The sequence below is a fragment of the Saimiri boliviensis genome, chromosome 1 (genome assembly GCF_048565385.1).
Source record: "Saimiri boliviensis isolate mSaiBol1 chromosome 1, mSaiBol1.pri, whole genome shotgun sequence".
NCBI lineage: Eukaryota > Metazoa > Chordata > Mammalia > Primates > Cebidae > Saimiri > Saimiri boliviensis.
Window position 1 is genome coordinate 101792557 of NC_133449.1, and position 19178 is coordinate 101811734.

Below are 19178 nucleotides of genomic sequence, written 5' to 3' on the forward strand. Positions count from 1 at the left end.
ATTCCTGGACCCATCAGGGACCAAGTTCCCTTGTATCCCCAGACCAAGGGACCTAGACATTCCAGAACCTACCATCCTCCGTAGGCAAAGAGGCCGCTGTATAGAGCCAGCACAATGTTCCCCACATCCAATTTGGTGCCTTCAAATGAGAACTTGGGATCTAGATTGGACACATCACCTGGCAGAGGCCAAATAGAGAGAAAGGAACGCTGGGTTAGAGAGCGCTGCACAGTGCATGCTACCAGTTGTGCTTTTTTTTTTTTGCGGGCTGGGAATACAGCCAGGTCCCGGGACCTGCCGGCTGCGGTAACTGAAGGCGGGATCCCGGACGGGCGGGGGTACCAGGGACAGGAGTAGCCTTGGTAACCAGCCGCCTCTCCTGTCATGAGGCTGGAGGTCGGTTATGGTCCTGGTCATAGGATGGTCAGCAGGCAGGGCTTGACCTTGCAGGCCTGGAGCGCCTCAGGACAGGGCATTTCCCACAGCACCTCGGCCAAGACGCCCACAGCCCTTCTGGCCTCCCTCCCCCATCTGCTCTCTGACGGAATGTTCTGGAATGTGCAGACCTTTCACATCTGCAGAGCCCCACTGTGTCCTGCCCACTTACTTCTGCTGTGTGTGTGTATTGGGGGGCATCTGTCCTGCAAGTGGGGAAACAGGCACACAAGGACCTGCCAAGTCGCTTGAGAATCCAGGTCCTGCCACCCCTATCTGGCACTCACAGTGGGAGGGGGTGAAGGTGATTGCTGGAGGCCAGAAACGTGCCCTGTTCACTGTGACGCCCCCCAGACCCAGCCTGGGCTGATGGAAAGGAGGTCCCAGAGCACGCTCCCCACCACACACATCAATCCCCATAACCGACTTCCAGCCTCATGACAGGAGAGGCAGCTGGTTATCACACAGAGGGTGGCTGCTTTTGCTAAGAACAATACACTGAGGCTTCACATAGTGAGGTATTCAGGCAGAGCCAGACATCTGCAGCCCCAAGGCCTGGGTTACTTTTTTTTTTTTTGAGACAGGGTTCCACCACACCCAGCTAATTTTTGTATTTTGAGTAGAGATGGGGTTTCACCATGTTGCCCAGGCTAGTCTCGAACTCCTGGCCTGAGGTGATCCACCCGCCTCAGCCTCCCAAAGTGTTGGGATTGCAGGTGTGAGCACCATGCCCGGCGAGGCCTGGATAACTTCCACTCCGTGGTCACAGTCGTTTCTAGGACTTCAGCATTGTCACAGGACAGCATTCCCTGGGGTGCACAGCTCCGTGCTGCAGCCTCTGAAACTTCCAAGAAAATCAGTACCAGCTGCTCTGACCAAGCAGATTCGTGCCATTGCACTCCAGCCTGGGCAACAAGAGTGAAACTCCGTCTAAAGAAAAACAAAAAGAGCTGGGCACAGTGGCTCACGCCTGTAATCCCAGCACTTTGGGAGGCTGAGGCAGACAGATCACAATGTCAGGGGTTCGAGACCAGCCTGACCAACATGGTGAAACCCCGTCTCTACTTAAAAATGCAAAAATTAGCCAGGCATCGTGGTGCGCACTTGTAATCCCAGGTACCTGGGAGGCTGAGAAAGGAGAATTGCTTGAATCCGGGAGGTGAAGGTTGCAGTGAGCCGAGAGCATGTAATTGCACTCGAGCCTGGGTGACAGAATGAGACTCCATCTCAAAAAAAAACAAAACAAACAAACAAAAAAACATCCCTCGGCCAGCCATAGTGCCTCACATCTGTAGATCTAGTACTTTGGGAGGCCAAGACCAGCCTGGGAAACATGGTCAAACCCTGCTTCTACAAAAAATACAAAAACTAGACGTGTATGGTGGTGCATGCCCATAGGCTCAGCTATTTGGAGGCTGAGGTGGGAGGATGACCTGAGCCCGGAAGACGGAGATTGCAGTGAGATCATGCCATTACACTCCAGCCCAGACGAGAGGCTCCAGCAGGGGAGGCTCAGCCAGCCCCCTCTTCTCCAGCCCCCCGTGTGGCTTCCATTCTTAGGACAGTGTGGCCAGGGCTGTCCTGCTGGGACCTTCTGGGCTGGAGGCTGTCTAGGGCCTCTCTCTGCCGAGCACATAAGGTCCTGGAGGACAGTGGATGTACATGGAGGGATGGCATCCCCCAATCTCACGGCTTTCGGTGCGACCCACTCATCACCCCACATGGGCGAGGGCAGGAAGCCAGGGGTTCAGCTTTTGAGGACTCCAATCAAACCACCCGAAGTGCCTCTAAGCTGCCTGCCTACCATGGACACAGGGTGTCCCCCGCACTGACCAGGGACAGGGTGTGGGGTACATGTAGGAGTCTGGCCTCATAGCAGAGCTGTGGGGTTTGCCAGCCCTGGACTCTGCCAGATGGTGGCTCGGGACGGAGGTGGCTTTGTTGGATGCCTGACCAGAGGCCACCCCTCTCTCCATGGGTGTCACGAAGCAGGTGCCAGGTCTACTGGCCCACAACAGCGACTCAGCCTGGATCCTCTAGAGTTGTCCCTGGGGCTGGGCTGACACAGCCTGATCGGGCTTGGGGGTGCCACCCTGGGGCTCTGCCTGCCTCCAGCAGTCCTGCTCTGATAGCAGCTCTGCTTTAGGGTGGCCTGGAGGGTGGCAGGAGGGACCTGCCTGCAGCCCAGGGCAGCTGGACACAGAGAGGCCACCACACTCATCCGCTGATACCATAAGCTGCTGTGCCAGGCTCCTGGCTACACCCAGGGGAGAGACGCACCTTCCTGGGAGGAGGTGGAGTTGGGATTCAGAGTGTTCAAACCCCGGGGGCAGTGCCCCTGAACCTCCTCAGTGTGACCAGCGGACATTCTGCACGCCGGGAGATGTGGGGTTGTCTCGATGGCGGGGTGGGGTGCCACTGGCACGGAGTGGTGGAGGCTGGGGATGCTGCTGGATTTCCTGCAACGCACAGAACGTCCTCACCCCCAACAGAGGGCCCACGGCGGCAGCTGTGCCAGGCCGAGACGACGTGCGAGACGGCGACATGACGGGCTCCTCTCCGCCTTCTCTCCCACAAACCCTAGACTTGGACTGATCCCTGCTTCAATATCAAGCCCCAGGCGCTGGGCTGGACGAATGACCGAGTGACCCACTCATCCCACAGCCACGTGCTCCAGTGAGCCACTCATCCAGCTGCCACAAGCTCCACAGTGAGCCACTTATCCCACAGCGACGAGCCTCCACAGTGAGCCACTCATCCAGCTGCCACGAGCCTCCACACCTGGATTCTGTGCTCTGCAGTCAGCCTCCACCCACAAGGAGGGGACAGTGTGGCTGAAAAGACAGCGAGGAAGAGAATCACTGTGGACGGATGGAAGAAGTGATGTTTGCAAGAGCCCACAGAGATGTGAGAACAGGCTCAGTGCAAAGCAGACGAGTGGGCCCTCCAGCCCCTTGCTGGTTCCCAAAAGGCATCTTCCTCAGGGGCTGGGGGTGCTGCCGTGAGAGCGAATGCACAGCCAGGCCCTGGGGGAGCAAGCAAAGGGCAAAGGCCACGGTGACCCTGGGACCCAGGCACAGCAGCCTCGTCCCTGGATCCCCTTCCCTTGAGAACAGGGTAGCGGGTGGGAGCGCTCAAAAGGCCCTGGGGAGATGATTTCAGGGAAAAGTGGGCCTTGATCCCTGCGTCAGACAGATGCAGCCATGGGAACCATCCGCCCCGAGGCTGGCGGGGAGAGCGGAAGGCATCCGGCTGACAGAGCCTGGGGCTGCCCCCGGCGGCCAAGTGCCTGTGGAGCAGATGGCGAGCCTGACCTCCCCATTCCCCCGTGAGGTGGCCAACCCGCTGGCTCCTGACTCAGAGGACAAGTCTCTGAGTGGGGAGGCTCTTCACGGATACACAGCCACTGTGTCCCTGAAGAGCCTGCCCAGCCTGGAGAACATGGAAACGTGTAGACAGTGGATGTCCCAGAACCTCGGGGCTGACAGGGCCCCCCTCCCCACCCTGGAAACCCCTCCGGGGACAAGCCAGTCACTCCCCAAGCGGGGACCTCTGCTGTGCTAGAGCCTCCCACCTTCCGGCCACTTTGCCCCTCGGGGCTCTACGTGGAGTGTGTTGAACAGTGTCCCCAAAATTCACGTCTGCAGGATGTGTCCGAGTGGCAAATGCGGTCTCTGCATGTGCGATCAGACAAAGGACCTCGAGGTGGGGTCATCCGGATTAGAGGGGGCATTAAGGCCGATGACAAGCATTCTTAACAACAGAGGAGACAGAGCTGGAGCCAGCCCAGGATGCCCGCAGCCAGGAGCAGCTGCAGGGGAAGGCGGCACCCTGGGTCTGGACCTCTGGCTGCCAGGACCGGGACCGTCCGCGTGTCTGTTGCTAAAGCCACCCAATCTGTGGGCATCTACCGCCATACACGCAGGGGCCAACCGTGCCACCCCGGGGAGACCCCCCCTGCTTCTTCTGAGTGAGTCACAGACATGGTCGAGGGCCGGGCAGCTGCAACTCACACCTCATTTCTCAGTCATCAGCCTGGTGCGCAGCCCATGGCTCCTCATCTAAGACGGGGCTGGCCGTGGCCAGGGCTGGGGGCCTGTGAGCCCTGTGGGCTCAGGGAGGAAGTGCGGTGACCGCCACACGGGTTCAGAGCTCACGCCCTCCTGGGGACCACGCCGCGCTTCCTCTGGTCTGTCCCACCCAGGCTGCGGCACCTCTTTTCAGGTGCCTGTTTCGCGCTGGCTCTCTGAAGTCTGGGAGCCATTATGGGCAGGAATTTGGGCTTGGGGATTCTGGCAGACACCAGATGGCGCATTCTGACCAGCAACGGTGTCTGTCCGTCTTAGAAACGTCCGTAGGAGCAAGCCCTTTGCTTAGGGCTACCAACCTCACACAAGAAGGAAAAGAGCTTTTTCCAACTCCACGGGTCGGAAAAGACCCTGAGAAGTGTCCCCAGCACAGGGCTGTGGCCGTGACGCCTCCCACGTTCACCTTTTCCTGCGGCTGCTCCGGCCTCTGTCCGTGTCTGATCAACAGCACAGGGGGGTGAAGGCAGCGGGAAGACGAGCCCCCGTCCCCATCCTAGAGCATGCACAGCCCCTGCTCCCGAGCCTGCTATCCTCCCGAGGCCGACCGCACAGAAGCATGGCAGGCCCAGGAGGGGACACAAAGAGCTCCCGGAGGACACGGCTGCTCAAGTGTAAAGACTTCGAGGCCCAAGAGAGGTGCCATGAGTCGCGCAGCCTGAGCACCCGCCCTCGGGCGGCCATCGCCACAGCCCTGGCTCCAGGCCTGGCTTGTCTGCAGCAGAGCTGCACGTGAGCCGGGCACCAATCTGGGAGTCCCTGAGCGTGGTGTCCTGCCTGTCCCTGCATGACCCTGGGCCTGTCTGAGACGCCTCACAGAGATGCCCAGGAGTCCCCCCGGGAAGGCCAGCCTGGAAGCCTCCTGCAGTGAGCTCTGGCAGCTCGAGGCGAACTGTGGCCGGCTCCCACCTCGGTTAACACGGGCTGGGCTCAGCTGGGGGTCGCTTTGAGGCCCAGGACTTGCCCTATTTCCTGCCGGGAGAGCAGGGCCTGAAGCTGCATCTGCCCCATGTTAACCACCTGTGACTGCATGTGGACATGGGGCCTCTATGGATTAAGGGCAAACGGGGTCCTCAGGGTAGAGGGGTGACCTGACAGGATTCTCATCCTTACGAGGAGGCCCCAGACAGCTCGCTCTCCCACAAGGACACACAGCGAGGGGGTGTCTAGGAGCCAGGAAGCCCCCAGCCCAGGGTGTCAGGGTCCCTGGCCTGGTGGCGCCTTTCACCGACTGTCGCCCCCGACTCCTGCACCAGGCCCTCCGAGGCTGAAACCTACCCCCAGGCCTGCTCTCACCCCTGGAGAAAGCAGCAGTCAGGGCGTGAGGTGAGGAAAAGGGGCTGTCAGGTCCTGCACGGCACTGGGTCCTGCGCTGGGCATGCGGTGACCTGGGCTCGTCCCTGCAAGGGAGGACAGCCCATTTCGCAGGGGAGGATGCCGAGGCTCAGAGACCCACCCTCACACGCACTCAGGTGGAGCCAGGCCCAGAAGAAGGGTGGCTCTAAGGCACAGCCCAGGGGGGCCTCTCAACCCACCCCTCACAAGGTGACCTCTCCACACCCCAGAACCAGACTGCCAAGGTGCGGTGGAAACGTTTCTCCCACCAGAGCAGCCCAGCAGCTGGGTGTGTGCTGTGACCATCGAAGGGCCCTTTGTCAGAAACATCACCCAGGGCCAGATGCTCCCACCCACAGGAAGGAGGGACTGAGATAGGGCCCGGCACCCGCAGCCGGATGGGGCCAGAGGAGGGCTGACGTCAACCCACAGAGGGAGGCGGAAACTTCCTTCAGGAAGCTCCTTGGGACAGGGATTGGGAGGGGCCCGGAGGGGCTGGCTTCAGGTGCTCTCACCAGCCAAAGACATGCAGGCGGGGGGTGGGGGCCTGTGTCCTGGCTGCCATGAGGCCCACCCACACACCTCTGTCCCCCAGCCGTTCACATCGGGGTTGGACGGAGGCCCTGGAGCAGGGTGGCTGCTGTTACTTTACAGACGAGGCTCAGGAAAGCTCAGGGACCTGTGCGAGAAGGAATGTCCTGCAGACCCGCACCCTCTCAGGAAGCACGTGTTACTCAGGAACCGACCCGCCAGCCTTTCCCACGACGCATGACACCCCACCTGAACCTCCACCCAGGTGCACTCTGGGAAGAGGTGCGGGTCTCCCCGAGGCAGCGCAGGACCCCGCACACCGGCCCAGGTCACAGTGGGGATGGGAGGGACCCGTCCACGGCTCACGGCTATGGGATCTGGGGCGGGTCACCCCACTTCTCTGAATCTAAAAGGCCCAAGAACCAAAGGAAAACCATCATTTCAACAGTGTCACGTGACACACAGATGCAGCCCCCGTTCCACTGCCCGCTGGCACACACATTTACCGCCTGGGACACAGGACCGCCCAGAAGTGCCCTACTCATGGGTGCAGATCACATCCAGGTCTTGGCCACCGGGACCCAGGTCTCAGCCCCACGCAGGGGAAGCATTTTCTCCTCCTGCCCCTCCTCCTGGGGCGAAGGACAGCAAGGGGCATGCAGCGTGGCTGGCCGGGGCTTGCTCTGCTTTCAGTGCAGAGTGAAAGGGCAAGTCTTGCTCCAGGGGAATAATGACCTCCGATAGCACAACGAGGGAGGAGACAGGAAAGAAAGGTTTCATGGAACCCTTTTATCTGCCCAACTATCCAATCTGTAACTGCTCGAGGAGAGATTAGTTTGTTCTGCCTCTGCCTGCCGCAGCCTGAGCAAAGCACAAAGTGCCCCATTGTGTCCTCCAGGAGGGACGTGGCGCCGTTGCTGGGCACGGACAGTAGAGCCCGTGCACTCGCTCCCACCTCCGCCCTGGAAGTGAAGGCCCAGCCACCCTCTCTTCTTAGCAAGAGCCTGAGCACGGGCCTCGGCCTTGGCTGGGTGTTGGGAATGAGGAACCCACCGATAAGAAGCAGGAGACAGCAGGTGAGGGTATACTGGGGTGCCCCTGCCCACCATGGCCCATCCATCTCAGTGGTCTGGGGGCTCTGGGCTCTGCTCCCTAGACTTTTCTCCGCAGCTTCCTGTCTAAGCCACCGTCACCTCCTGCACCCTACCCACAACTTTGGGGCAGCGGGTCACATCTGAAACCTAACTTGAGTACTGTCACCCCTTTTGAAAAGGCTGGGGCTAACTGCAGAACCTTATGTGACACCTAGGCCTGTGCGCCCCTCACCCCAGCCCAGGGCGGTCCCTGCAGATCCGGCCCGTCACTCACCCAGCCACCCCTCCCACCCTGCGTCACAGGGAGGCCCAACCCCTCAGAAGGCCTTTTCTGGTCTGCACTGGGGGCCCTGCCTGTCCCCCATCTGCGACTCTCCCGCTCCCGTGCCTCTGGTTCTCATGTCCCCCCACCAGCTCTGGATGCAGGGCCGTGTCCTCATTGGGACGTGGCACAGATGCGGCACATGGGGCTGAGGACAGTTCTGCGGAGGCCAACTGGGAAGGGGTGATCGTGACCTTCCCTGACGAGGAGGCAACAGGCGAGAGGCTGTGCGATCGGTTGAAGGCCTGCGGGACCCTACGGCCAGTGTCTGCACAGCACAGAGTCCCCCTGGGGGCCCAGGGCAGCAAGGAGGGGCCTTTCAGCCCCGATGGAGCAGGGCGCCCATGGTGTGGGATGGGCAGGTGTGCAGGCCAGGCCTGCTCTGCTAGATTTTTGCTGCATTCTCCAGGCCCGGAGAGGGCTGGCCAGTCATTGCAAAACTGGGGCTGGAAGTATCTGGGGCCCTGCTGCCAGGTACCAGCAAGGGGAGGGGCAGCTGCCAAGAACTTTGCGCCCAGTGGGGATACAAAGTCAGACAGCTGCTTCGGGAGAAAGGGGTGGACAGGCTAACAAGCAAGGCATTCATCTGGTAACAAAACACATCTCTTGAAGCCAAACGGGAGCGAGGAATTCTGCAGACGTGGCACTGTAGCCCAAAGCTCAGAAGGGAGGTGCTGGGGCGGGGGCATGGCGGGGGAGGACGTCTCAACAGCTAACGGAATTACAAATGCACTATGCATTCAGGTTGAACAAAAGCTCTTGGCTATCCCTCCTGAAGTTTGTTTTTACAGAAGTCAGGTGCCCTCCTGCATCTTTCCTGGCTCTCTGACGAGAGCAGCTGAGCAGAGGCCGTCACGCCCCCTCCCTTCCCTGCACACCTCCTGGGGGCACGGGATGAACTTTTCTCCTGCTTGTAAAACGTTACTCAGGCCCGCCCACCTCTCTGGGCAACTTCCGAGTGCCCGGGAGCCATGGAATGAGTGAGTCTTGTCTTGAGTGAGGTGATGGAACCCGAGGTCCCAGTGAGTTTCAGGAGTGGAGTGTCCCACCAGCTCTCGGGTGGCTCTGGCACCCGAGTGACTGAGAATCTCCAGTCAGACACACGCATGGGGGACGGGCTTCAGCTCCTGAAGGGATGACCTGGGCCACCTTCTAGAGCCACCTGGGAGTCTGGTGGGACGTTCCCCTTGACAATGGTGACACAGGTGGCCAATGCCTACTGTGGGCTTTTGTACAGATTCATGTATTTGATAAAGGCAGTCTGGCGCCGGCCCCAGGAGCTCGTCTCCCTGTCGTAGGTCAGTATAGCCCAGCACTGCGTTCCCCGCAGCCCAGGTCACCTGCTGGGCACAGAGCCCCCGCCCCAGCTGCAGTCGGGCAAAGTGCTGTTTGGCCAGCAGGGGGCGCTGGGAGCAAGGGGGAGGCCCGGCCAAGGCGCTGGCTGCATGCTGGGTGGTGCCGGGCACCGTTCAGTTCACAGCCCACCAGCACAGAAAGCACACAGGAGGGCAGCCTGGACCCAAGGCAGGGCCCCATGCAGGACGAGGTGGTATCCACGTGTCTGCATGTTTTGGTCTGGACGTGCATGGGGTAGGAAGGGACAGGGCAGCTCCCAGCTTGCTGGGTAGGGGCCTGCCCTGTCCTCTGCGTCCCTGGGGTCCCACCTGCTTCCCCCACGGCCATGTGGGACCAGGCGGCCTCTCTGTAGCCATGAGCAACTATGAGTCACCAGAGTTTGCATCTGCAAGGTGCCCACACTCAGCGACAGTGCCACAGCTCGGGGTGGAGCCACCTCCACCTGAGGCTCTGGGAGAAGAGAATGAGGACAGTCCTCACTGCTCTGCTCCTCGGCTGGCTCCAGCAGGGATGGGGACAAACTCAGAAGGAACTGCAGGGCGGCATCCGCACTGGACTCCAGCACCCTCTACTCCAACTGCAGCCAGCCACGGGCAGGATCCAGTGCCCAGGGCTGTGCCCCCAGGAGCCGTGACCACCCAAACAGGGACTGCTTATTAAACCCCAGCCCTCCCTCACCGCAGAACGGCACAGTGTGGAAATGGTAGAGCCTTTGCAGGCAGGCACAGAACACAGATCTACGGGGTGTGTGTTGCAGGGTCCAGAGACACCCAGCAAAATGCCAGCTGTGTCAGCCAATGTCAACAGAGCACACACATGCCAGGGGTGGGTCTATTTCACACTCATTTTCCTCGTTATTCCTCCCAGCAGCCCCAAGAGACAGCAGCTCAGCAAAAGGCTCAGAGAGGGTGAGTGATTTCCCCGAGGCTGCACAGGACACGAAAGCCTGGGCCCCCCAGCCTTAAAACTTTCGCGCCTGCTGGCCCTTGCTTGCTCCTGAATGTGAATGGTGGGCACATCTGAGTGATGGGCTTCCAAGGTTTGTTTTGTTTTCCGTGCTTATCCGATCTTTCTTTATAAGCAGACAGAAACATGGAGACAATCCCACCCTGCCGTGGAGTGATGAATAAATCGCAGCACGACCAGGCTCACGGCCCCGTTGGGGGAGGGTTGGCGGTGACAGCACAAGGGACGCTGACAGACTCCGGCTGAGATGGTGCGGGGAGGTCAGCACAGGAGGCACGGCCTCCGCCAGGGCTGGAACGTCAGACATCCTCCGCAGGTGAGGTTACAACGCATCAGCGGGGCACTCGAGACTTACAGACATCACTGCACAGTAAGTGCAAACCGCCAGAGTCCCTCCTGGGGGTGCCCATGCTGTCCCACGGGAGCACTCCTGTGTCCCCTCTGGGTCAGATTTCACTTGCTGGGTAATTTTCGCAGAGGGAAAGCTCCCCGTTGTGTGGGACCGCAGAGCTTTGGACTGGGAGCCATTTGGGGATGGGGACCCCGTGCCCCGTGAAGGATACACAGGCACGGCCTCGAGGGGCTCCCGGTGGGGTGTGGGGGCCATACTCACCCTTCCCGATCTGGACGAAGCCCAGCAGGATGATCAGAGCCAGGGCCAGGAGCTTGGCGGCGGCGAAGGCATCCTGGACCCGGGTGGCGGCCTTCACGCTGTAGCAGTTCACGGCCGTGAGCAGCACTGGAGGGACAGAGGGCAGTAGTGAGTCCCACAGGCAGACACCAGCTCCAGGGGGAGGCTGGGAGGTGACCACCCCACCTCGCGCCAGCGCCAGGGCTGGGTCCACCAGAGAAACAAGCTCCTGAACCAGCTCCGGTCCCACACCAGCCCCTAGGCAGGCTCTGATTTTCTGGGGCCTGTTTTGATAAGGTTCGCAGTTCTTTTAGGTCTAAGGGCTAGATCCCAGGTGCCTGTCAAGGGCTATAAAGGACCTTCCCTTACTCCCTCACTGTACCAGGCCAGAGCACCACCTGCAGTCAGGGCTTCCAGTGGCGGCGCTGTCTCCAGAGACCCAGGTGAGCACGGCGACCCTGCCACTCGGAAGGTGCCCACTTCATCTTCTTGCACCTACTCAGCACCCTGGCCTGCCGGTGAGACCCACGCACAGCCCAGCTGCCAAACTCCAAGAGGATGGAGCCCTTTCCTCAAAGTGGGGTGTCCCGCTACCCTGAAACTACCCGGCCAGTCACCTGGGACAATGGGGCTGGTACAGCATGGGAGGGGCTGCAGGGGCCTGTGATGAACAGAGCTGCACATGCTGAAACCGAAAACAGCACCGCGTGCTTCAGAAGCCTGAGTCCTGAGGGACTCCACACAGATGGCTGGAACGCCTGCCCCAGAGGGCGCTGCTGGCACCCATTCAGTTCACAGCCAGAGCCCCTCCTGGGGGTGCCCACGCTGTCCCACGGGGGCATTCCTGTGTCCCCTCTGGGTCGGATTTCACTTGCTGGGTGATTTTCCCAGAGGGAAAGCTCCACGTTGTGTGGGACTGCAGAGTGTTGGACTGGGAGCCCCTTGGAGACGGGGACCCCGAGCCCCGTGAAGGATACACAGGCACGGGCTCGAGGTGTCAGGTCAGGTACGCTCAGACAGGTCTCCGGAGACCAGCAAATCCTCCAGGGCCCTGTAAGCCCCCAGCTCTAGGCCAGAGAGTGCGTTAGTGTGTGTGCTGGGGTATTTGTTGAGATACGCAGGCACGCTGAGCTGCTATTCAGGGATCTGGGAGCTGGTGGGAAACAGCCACCCCCCTAACTTAGAATGAAGTAAATCACATTAACCCAGAGGCACTGACTCCATGACACCCCTCACTGCCGGCTGCACTACCCTTCACTCCTCTGTGCCCACAAGGTATTTGTTGTTGTCAGGAGCTTGAAATCTGGGAGCGTTTACACCCCAGAAGTGATCAAAGCCCACCACAGGCCACCCGCACAGTGCTGCTCAGGCTGCAGGCAGGTGAGAGCACGGGAAAGGCCACGGCTTCTTCTCTTTCTGCACGGGAGGCATGCTCAGAAGATGCTGCCAGCCGTGGCCTTGGGGACTCCAGTGAGCGGCTTTTCCCCAGCGGAACAAATCCTATGAATTTTTAGTTTGAGCAACAGACCCCAAGGAAAGACATCCATGCTGATTAACCAACCACACCAGGCGGGGAACACACAGGACCTGTCCTGGAGTGAGGAACGGCCGCCAGCCTCCCCTCTCATCTCTCGGAAACTAACCAGCCCGCCACACCTCCTGCTAGGCACCAGGAAAGCCTGGCTGACACATGTCTGAAAGTAGGTGTGTTCGCTGCCATTCCTAAAACGAAGAAAGTGTGCAACTCCCCTCCACTCCTCACCCAAAGTGAAGCAGTGAGGAGTGGGAAAATCCCCTTGTCCCAGGGCTCCCAGGGACACGGAAATGTTGCCAGTCCACAGTCTCCAGTCCAACCCTCGGGGCTCAGCTGGGTTGCTCATGGGTCTGGGCAGTTCCTTCTGCACGGCTCCGGGCGAGAGGCAGGTTCTGGCTTGACAGTCCCATTTACTTAGGGGTTGGAGGGTGACCACAAAAGAAGCCGGGCCTCAGGGACCTGGCCGGCAAGCTCGGGCTTTCCGGGCTTTCCGGATTCCGGATTCGCAAGAGGCTGGCTGATTGCATCACTCACCCCAGAGGGAGGTGGAGGAGGTGTGGCCAAGCTGCAGAGGAGGCTAGGAGGCTGCCTTTCCCCAGGAGACAGCAGGCACGCAGCCGCCACCAAACTCCAGAAACCAGACAGGCGCTGCCGGCAATGGGTGCTGCCCCGCGGCTGTCACCTCTGCTCCGGGGCCGGAGGGGGTCCAGGAAAGGCAGGGATTTGCCCAGAAGTGCTAGCCATGGGCTGTCCTGCCACACTGACATGGTGCTGGGCAATGACGCCATCACAGCTGTCACCGTGGGTGGGACAGATGCCAGCCCCCCCCGCCACACCCCCGCCTGCCCAGTCCCAACCAAAAACAGTCCTCAGGGGCCAGTGGGTGCCAGAGAGAGCGCTCACCGGATCATCTCCAGACATTAAAAATAACCACGGAGCCGGCGGACAGAAGGCGCTGGGTCTTGGAAGTCAGGTGGGAAGCGCAGGGCCACAGAACAAAGGGGACCTTAGCATATTTATTCCTTTTATAACAAGAACATAAATTTTAATGTTTACTGACGTTGGGTGATGAGTAAACAAAGCCTTCATTATTCTCCACAATGTCCTTTTTTAACTTTTAGGATGAAATAAAATCTTAAACAAATACATGAATTCATGTGGGTTCAGCACTTTCTGGCTTTAAGGAGGAAGTAGTCACGGCGGAAGTCGGAGGTTTCAACCTCAGCCCCCGTGGGGACCTGCCCCTCCCCAGCCTCAGTGTCCACACCTCTGAGGGGCTGCTGGCTGACCCCAGGGCAGGGAGATGGGCAGGGCTGTGTACCGAGTGGGAGCGGCGGTGGGGGGAGGGGGCCGGTGGTGGTGAGCACACACGGTCGGCAACCCCAGATAAGTGTGGCTGTGCTGGCCCGCGGGGACAGCTGGGCCAGGAGATAAAGCCCTGTGGCTTGGCTTGATCTGCACATAGTCGGGCACGCTGAGCTGGGAGCCCCTCTCAGACTGGTGTGCTCTTCCCCGTGGTCATCTGGCTGCCTCCCACCTGGCTGGCTGGCCGGGGTCCCTTGGAAAAAGTGCATTGGAGGAACCCCTGCCCTCGTCCCCTCTTCACCTCCACCCCTATCAACCCCCAGGGGCAGATGCGGTATCCTGGGGAGGCTGCCACCACCCGGCATGGGTTGGGGGGCACCCCCACCCACCCCCTGTGCCTCCCCATCTCTGGAGTGAGTTCCCAGAGATACCTCACAGACAGTGCAAGGAGGCGCCTGAACAGGGAAGGCCCACAGACAGGACCGGACAGGTGCGCACCTCGACCCTCACCCTGCTCCCTCCCAACTTGCATGTGCAGCCCCCTCCTCCGACTTGGAAACCAGGAGGCTGCCTTCTCGTGGCCCCTGGCCTCTCCCCTGGGGGAGATGATTCTGAGGAGGACCCGAAGGCTCCCTAACCCGAGGCACCTCCCTGCCTGGTGCCTCCTGAACTCACTTCTGCAGCATCTGAACCTGTCTGCCTCCCCTGATGCTGGCATCTTGGTCGCCTGGTCCCAATTCCGTCCAGCTCCCGATAAAATCCTGCCAGACACAGGGACGCTCCTTCAGGGTCCAGTGTTGGAGGACAGGTCCCGCAGGGTCCAGTGTGGGAGGACAGGTCGGGGGAAAGACCAGTAACAGGGGTGTTCGATGTGGAGAGCAGGTGAGAACCACAGCCCCAGCTGGGTGGGGACCCCAGGCCCCAGGAACCCTCCCCACACAGACTAATGCCTAATGCTTTCCAGTGACAAATGTGTAGCAGGTACGGAGCATGCGTGGATAAGGCTCAGGCCCAGCCGTAAGGAAAATCCTCTTTGATGGCCAGAGAGGCCGACCCCTGAGCCACCAGTCCTCACCTGCCCCGCAGCTGGACAGAGCAGTGAGTACTGAGGGCTCAGCACCTCGGCCTGTGTGTAAGTGGGGGTACCCAATGAGCATGGGGTTTAGGAAATCGGTATCTTCCTCCCTGGCCCCTTCGAGCCTAAGCCTAGCCACTCTGAGTACCCCAGGCACACGTCAAGAGTCCCTTCCACCCCTTTCAGGCCCAATAGGAAGAGGTGCTGCGGTCAGGCCCCCAGGGACTTCCTCCAGGAGTCTTTGGAAAGAGAGCTGCACATGGTTTCAGAGTCTGTTGATACAATGGGCCTGCTCTGGGGCAGAGATGGTCCCAGGCCTGTGAGCCTTGCTGCCTTAGGCAAATGAGGATCATTTACCTAGAACTGCCGGAGACAGCACACAGGAGGTGGCTGGTGGCTTCGCTGGTGGCAGGAAGGCCAGGCAGCCTCGTCCCCCAGAGCACACTTGGCACAGCAGTTGGCCCTGGGCGAGAGAGCGGCAGCGGACCCTGGCCCGACACCGGTCCCGTCCCACCCAGCTAGCCTGCAGCCCTGAGCACAGCCAGCACCTCTCAAACCTGACACCCAGCCTTGGAGCCTGGGACCCCTCTGCAGCTGGCTGGGGGTCCTGAGATAGCTTCTTTGTTGGAACCCACTCGGTACACACAGAGCCCCGAACTTAGTGGGAGCCCAGTGAACATGGGGCTTAGTGAAACCAGTGCCTTCCTCCCTGGCCACTGCCGAGTCTCAACGTCCCCGGCTCCGAGGGCAAGCCTCCACCTTCTCCACTGATAGAAGGCCCCACAATCTCCCAGGTCACCCCCCGGTGGGGCATGTAAAAGCAGTGGCAGGGGTGGGGAGTGGCGGAAACCCAGAGCTTCTGATGAGGCAGGTGTGGGGTGCGGGGGCGCACATCTGCATAGAACAAGCTTGCTTCTAGGGAGGCTGGCACTACTGGCCCACATCCCCCAACCCCACAGACACGGTGCCTTCCTGATGGACACGACATTTCCACTGGGGTCCAGAAAATTAAGGTGTCTGACCCTGTGACCCCTGTCCCCACCCAAGGCCAACCTCTCCCCAGAATAGGCTGGAACGCTGAGCCTGCCCATGCAGCCTCCCCATTGCTGGCCGCGGAGAGAGGTCAAAGTGGTCCGGAAACCCCAAGGAAACAGCAGTTCAGGGGCAGGGCAGCAAAGGCAGTGCCTCCAGTGTGGATGCCCAGTCTCTGTGGAGCACAAGGCCCCACCTGTGGGCCATGTGGACACGAAGCCAACCCGGACCAGCAGAGCGATGACCCAAGGCCCTGGGCCCGCCCACCTGCTCAGTGTTGATTCACTGATTCCTGCGGAAACATCACTAAGAGGCCGGTGTCACATTTCCAAATTCCCTGTCAGCAGCCCGCCAACACATGTCTTTGCGCTTTTTTCCATTTTTACCCGTGGCTGAGTTAGGTCTGACCGCATCGTCCCCACTGGCACGGGGGTGGAGGCGTCAGCAGCTGTCCGGAATGGGGCTGACACACTCGCTTCAAACAGCCCGGGAAGGCGCAGATTTGGGAAGCTTTGAAATCTGCTGACACCCCAAGTCCCGGGGTGAGTGGGAGAACCCGAAAAGGGCAACTTCTCATTTGGTCAGGCTCTCCTGATGCAAGTGTCCTGGGGAATACGGGTTTCCCAAGGTCCCGATTCCAGGAGACCCGCCAGGAAGGGCCACCCCCAGCCTCCGAAGCCCTGACATCAGGCCACCTGGTGCTGAAATGCTGTAACTCGGGCAAGTTACTTCGGGGACTGAGCCTCCCTTTCCTTTTCTAACAGATTGGAACACCGCCTCCCGGTGCATGGGCGAAATGCCTCACGGACTTGTCCTACGTGCCCCACGAAAGCATCACCACTAATCTCATCAGTCCCTGCAGTGCCATTATCTTCGGGGCACAGATGAAACTATGGGCACCAGTGATAAGGAGCCACCACTGCTGGCTAAGTGTGGAGCCTCATGCATCCCAGAAACCCACGCCCCACTCCAAAACCTCTGCAGCGCCATCAGTCAGCCTAACAAAAAAAAGGAGAGAAAATCACTCCAGTCACAGTATTGTGGGGGTGGAAGGACACTTGCGGCAGCCAATGCAATACCTGCATTTTATAGCTGGGGTAAACATAGATCAGAGAGGTTGTCCTACTTGCTGAACGGCACACAGCAGATCCTGGGCAGCAGAGTGAGGATACCCTGGTCTAAATGTCATCTTTGTGCTCTGTCCACTTAACTGGGCTTTTCAATCCTGGCTGTCCCAGAGAAGCAGCAAGGCCACGTGGGCTCCTGGCCAGTGTCCAGGCCAGTCCAGTTCAGCAGCAAGTGGAAGCCAACACCACACAATGAACTCGCCGAGCAGAGTGTACTCAGGCTTAGCCAGCACAGAGCCCGTCCATCCCACAGGCGGAGGCAGCTGTTCAAAGTGAGGCCAGGGCCTCTCCCCAGCCCCGGCAGGCTCTGCAGGTGCAGTGATGGGGAGCCTCAGCTCTGAGCAGGGCCTGAAGCCATCTCAGGGCCTGCGCTGGCCAGGGGCTCCTGCCCTCCTCACCTGCCCTATTACCTGTCAGGGCTGTTTGATTCCTGGCTGGCCCCTCCCCTACCTGACCCCTGCCGCAGACCCAAGCCACCCCAGCCTCCCAGCTCTAAAACAAGCACTCAGAGATGTCAAATGCCTGGCTCCGGGCCACAGAGCTTGAGGGACTCAGAGCTCCAGGGACAGAGCCTGGGCCCTGCTCAGGCCTTCTGCAGAGACCCTGGGCTCTTCCGGCAACTCAGCTCACAGGGCCCCTACATGTTACCAGGTGAAGGCAGAGCCCCAAAAGCCCTCTGGCTCTGAAGCCACATGTGAGCTGTGGGTGGAATCCCACCCCAGCCTCCAGCAGCTAGAGAGCACAGGGACAAAATGCTGGGCTGGCCCCGGGGTCACAGGGCCTTGGTTCTGTACCAGTTGCAGTCTGAGCGTGTATACCACAAATAAAATTCTAAGCTCCCAACCGACTGAATGGACCCCTCCCTCTTGGCCAAGGGGATTCCAACGTTAACCTGAAAATAAGTTCAGATCACGATGGGAAGAGGGGTCACATATGCCTCATTAACCCCCTCCCTCCTGAATTCAGGCACAGCTGACCAGCACTAGCATGAAAACAGAGATCTCAAGGCTGACAGACTGGAGCCACAGCAGCCGACTGTTGTACAGCAACACGTGACAGGGAGCAGACCCTGGAGGAGACGCAAGCATCTTACCCCACAACATACACCTCTGACATTTTAACATGGCCCTGCAAAGCTGTCTCTTGTGGGGAAAATCTACATTCTGTAAAGAACTCCCTTCCCTTTCCAGGGGTTTTCCTGATCCAGGAGAGACTGAAGTGAGCTTGGCACCTTTTCAGGTCTGACAGACACAGGTCCACCTACTCAAGCCTGCTACCTGGAGGGTTCGTCCACAATAAGAATCTTGGTCTCTGGGCTGGGAGTGGTGGCTCACACCTGTAATCCCAGCACTCTGGGAGGCTACAGCGAGTGGATCACCTGAGGTCAGGAGTTTGAGACCAGCCCGACCAACATGGCGAAACCCTGTCTCTACCAAAAATACAAAAATTAGCTAGGCATGGTGGCAGGCACCTGAAATTCCGGCTACTTGGGAGGCTGAGGCAGGAGAATCACTTGAACCCAGCTACAGTGAGCTGAGATTGTATCATTATACTCCAGCCTGGACAGCAGAGTAAGACTCCATCTTAAAAAGAAAAGAAAAAGTAACAATAGAATCTTGGTCTTCAGGACCTCCTAACTTTCCCAGATATTCCTTCCTACTGATTCCAGGTCTTTAACTAGTAACTCTTTCAACCAGTTGTGAATCAGAAAATCTTTGGCATGGTGGGGTGAATCCAGTACTTTGGGAGGCTGAGACGGGCAGATCACCTGAGATCAGGAGTTTGAGACCAGTCTGGCCAACATGGCAAAACCCCATCTCTACTAAAACAGAATTGGCTAGGTGTGGTGGCGCACACCTGTTGTTTTCAGCTACTCGGGAGGCTAAGGCAGGAGAATCGCTTGAACCCAGGAGGTGGAGGTTGCAGTGATCTGAGATCTTGCCACTGTACTCCAGCCTGGGTGATAGAGCAAGACTCCAGCTCACAAATATATATGTGTATAATAAAAGGAAATAAATCAATTTTTGAACCCACCTGTGACTGCAAAGCCCCTCCTGCTCTGGAGATGCTCTGCCTTTCCCGGCAGAAACAAGACCTTTCCATGAATGGACTGATGTCTGTCCGTAACTTCCATCCCTGTAAAATGTACGGCCTTGAGCTGTGGCACAGCCCCCTGGGGCACAGGTCTTCAGGACCTCCAGGCCTTAGTCCTCACATCTGGCTCAGAATAAAACTCTTCAAATATTTTACAGAGTTTGGCTTTCTCATTAACAAGCAGCTCACACAGGACAGTGTCTCAGCAGTTACAGATGCCGGCCCGCCGGCGGACAGGGAGACTCGGTAGACAGCT

The 19178-nt window shown here is 59.3% G+C and overlaps 1 protein-coding gene across 1 annotated transcript in view; it reads right to left on the bottom strand.

Moving 5' to 3' along the window:
* The window catches only part of SLC7A5 (solute carrier family 7 member 5), a 37816-nt gene that overhangs the window by 11495 nt on the left and 7143 nt on the right, over window positions 1–19178 (bottom strand). Inside the window, exons 2-3 of the mRNA XM_010333697.3 lie at window positions 10738–10863; window positions 73–178 (exon numbers count right to left, since the gene is read on the bottom strand). Of these exons, the coding sequence (XP_010331999.2) occupies window positions 73–178; window positions 10738–10863 (232 nt within the window). The remainder of the gene's footprint in view (window positions 1–72; window positions 179–10737; window positions 10864–19178) is intronic.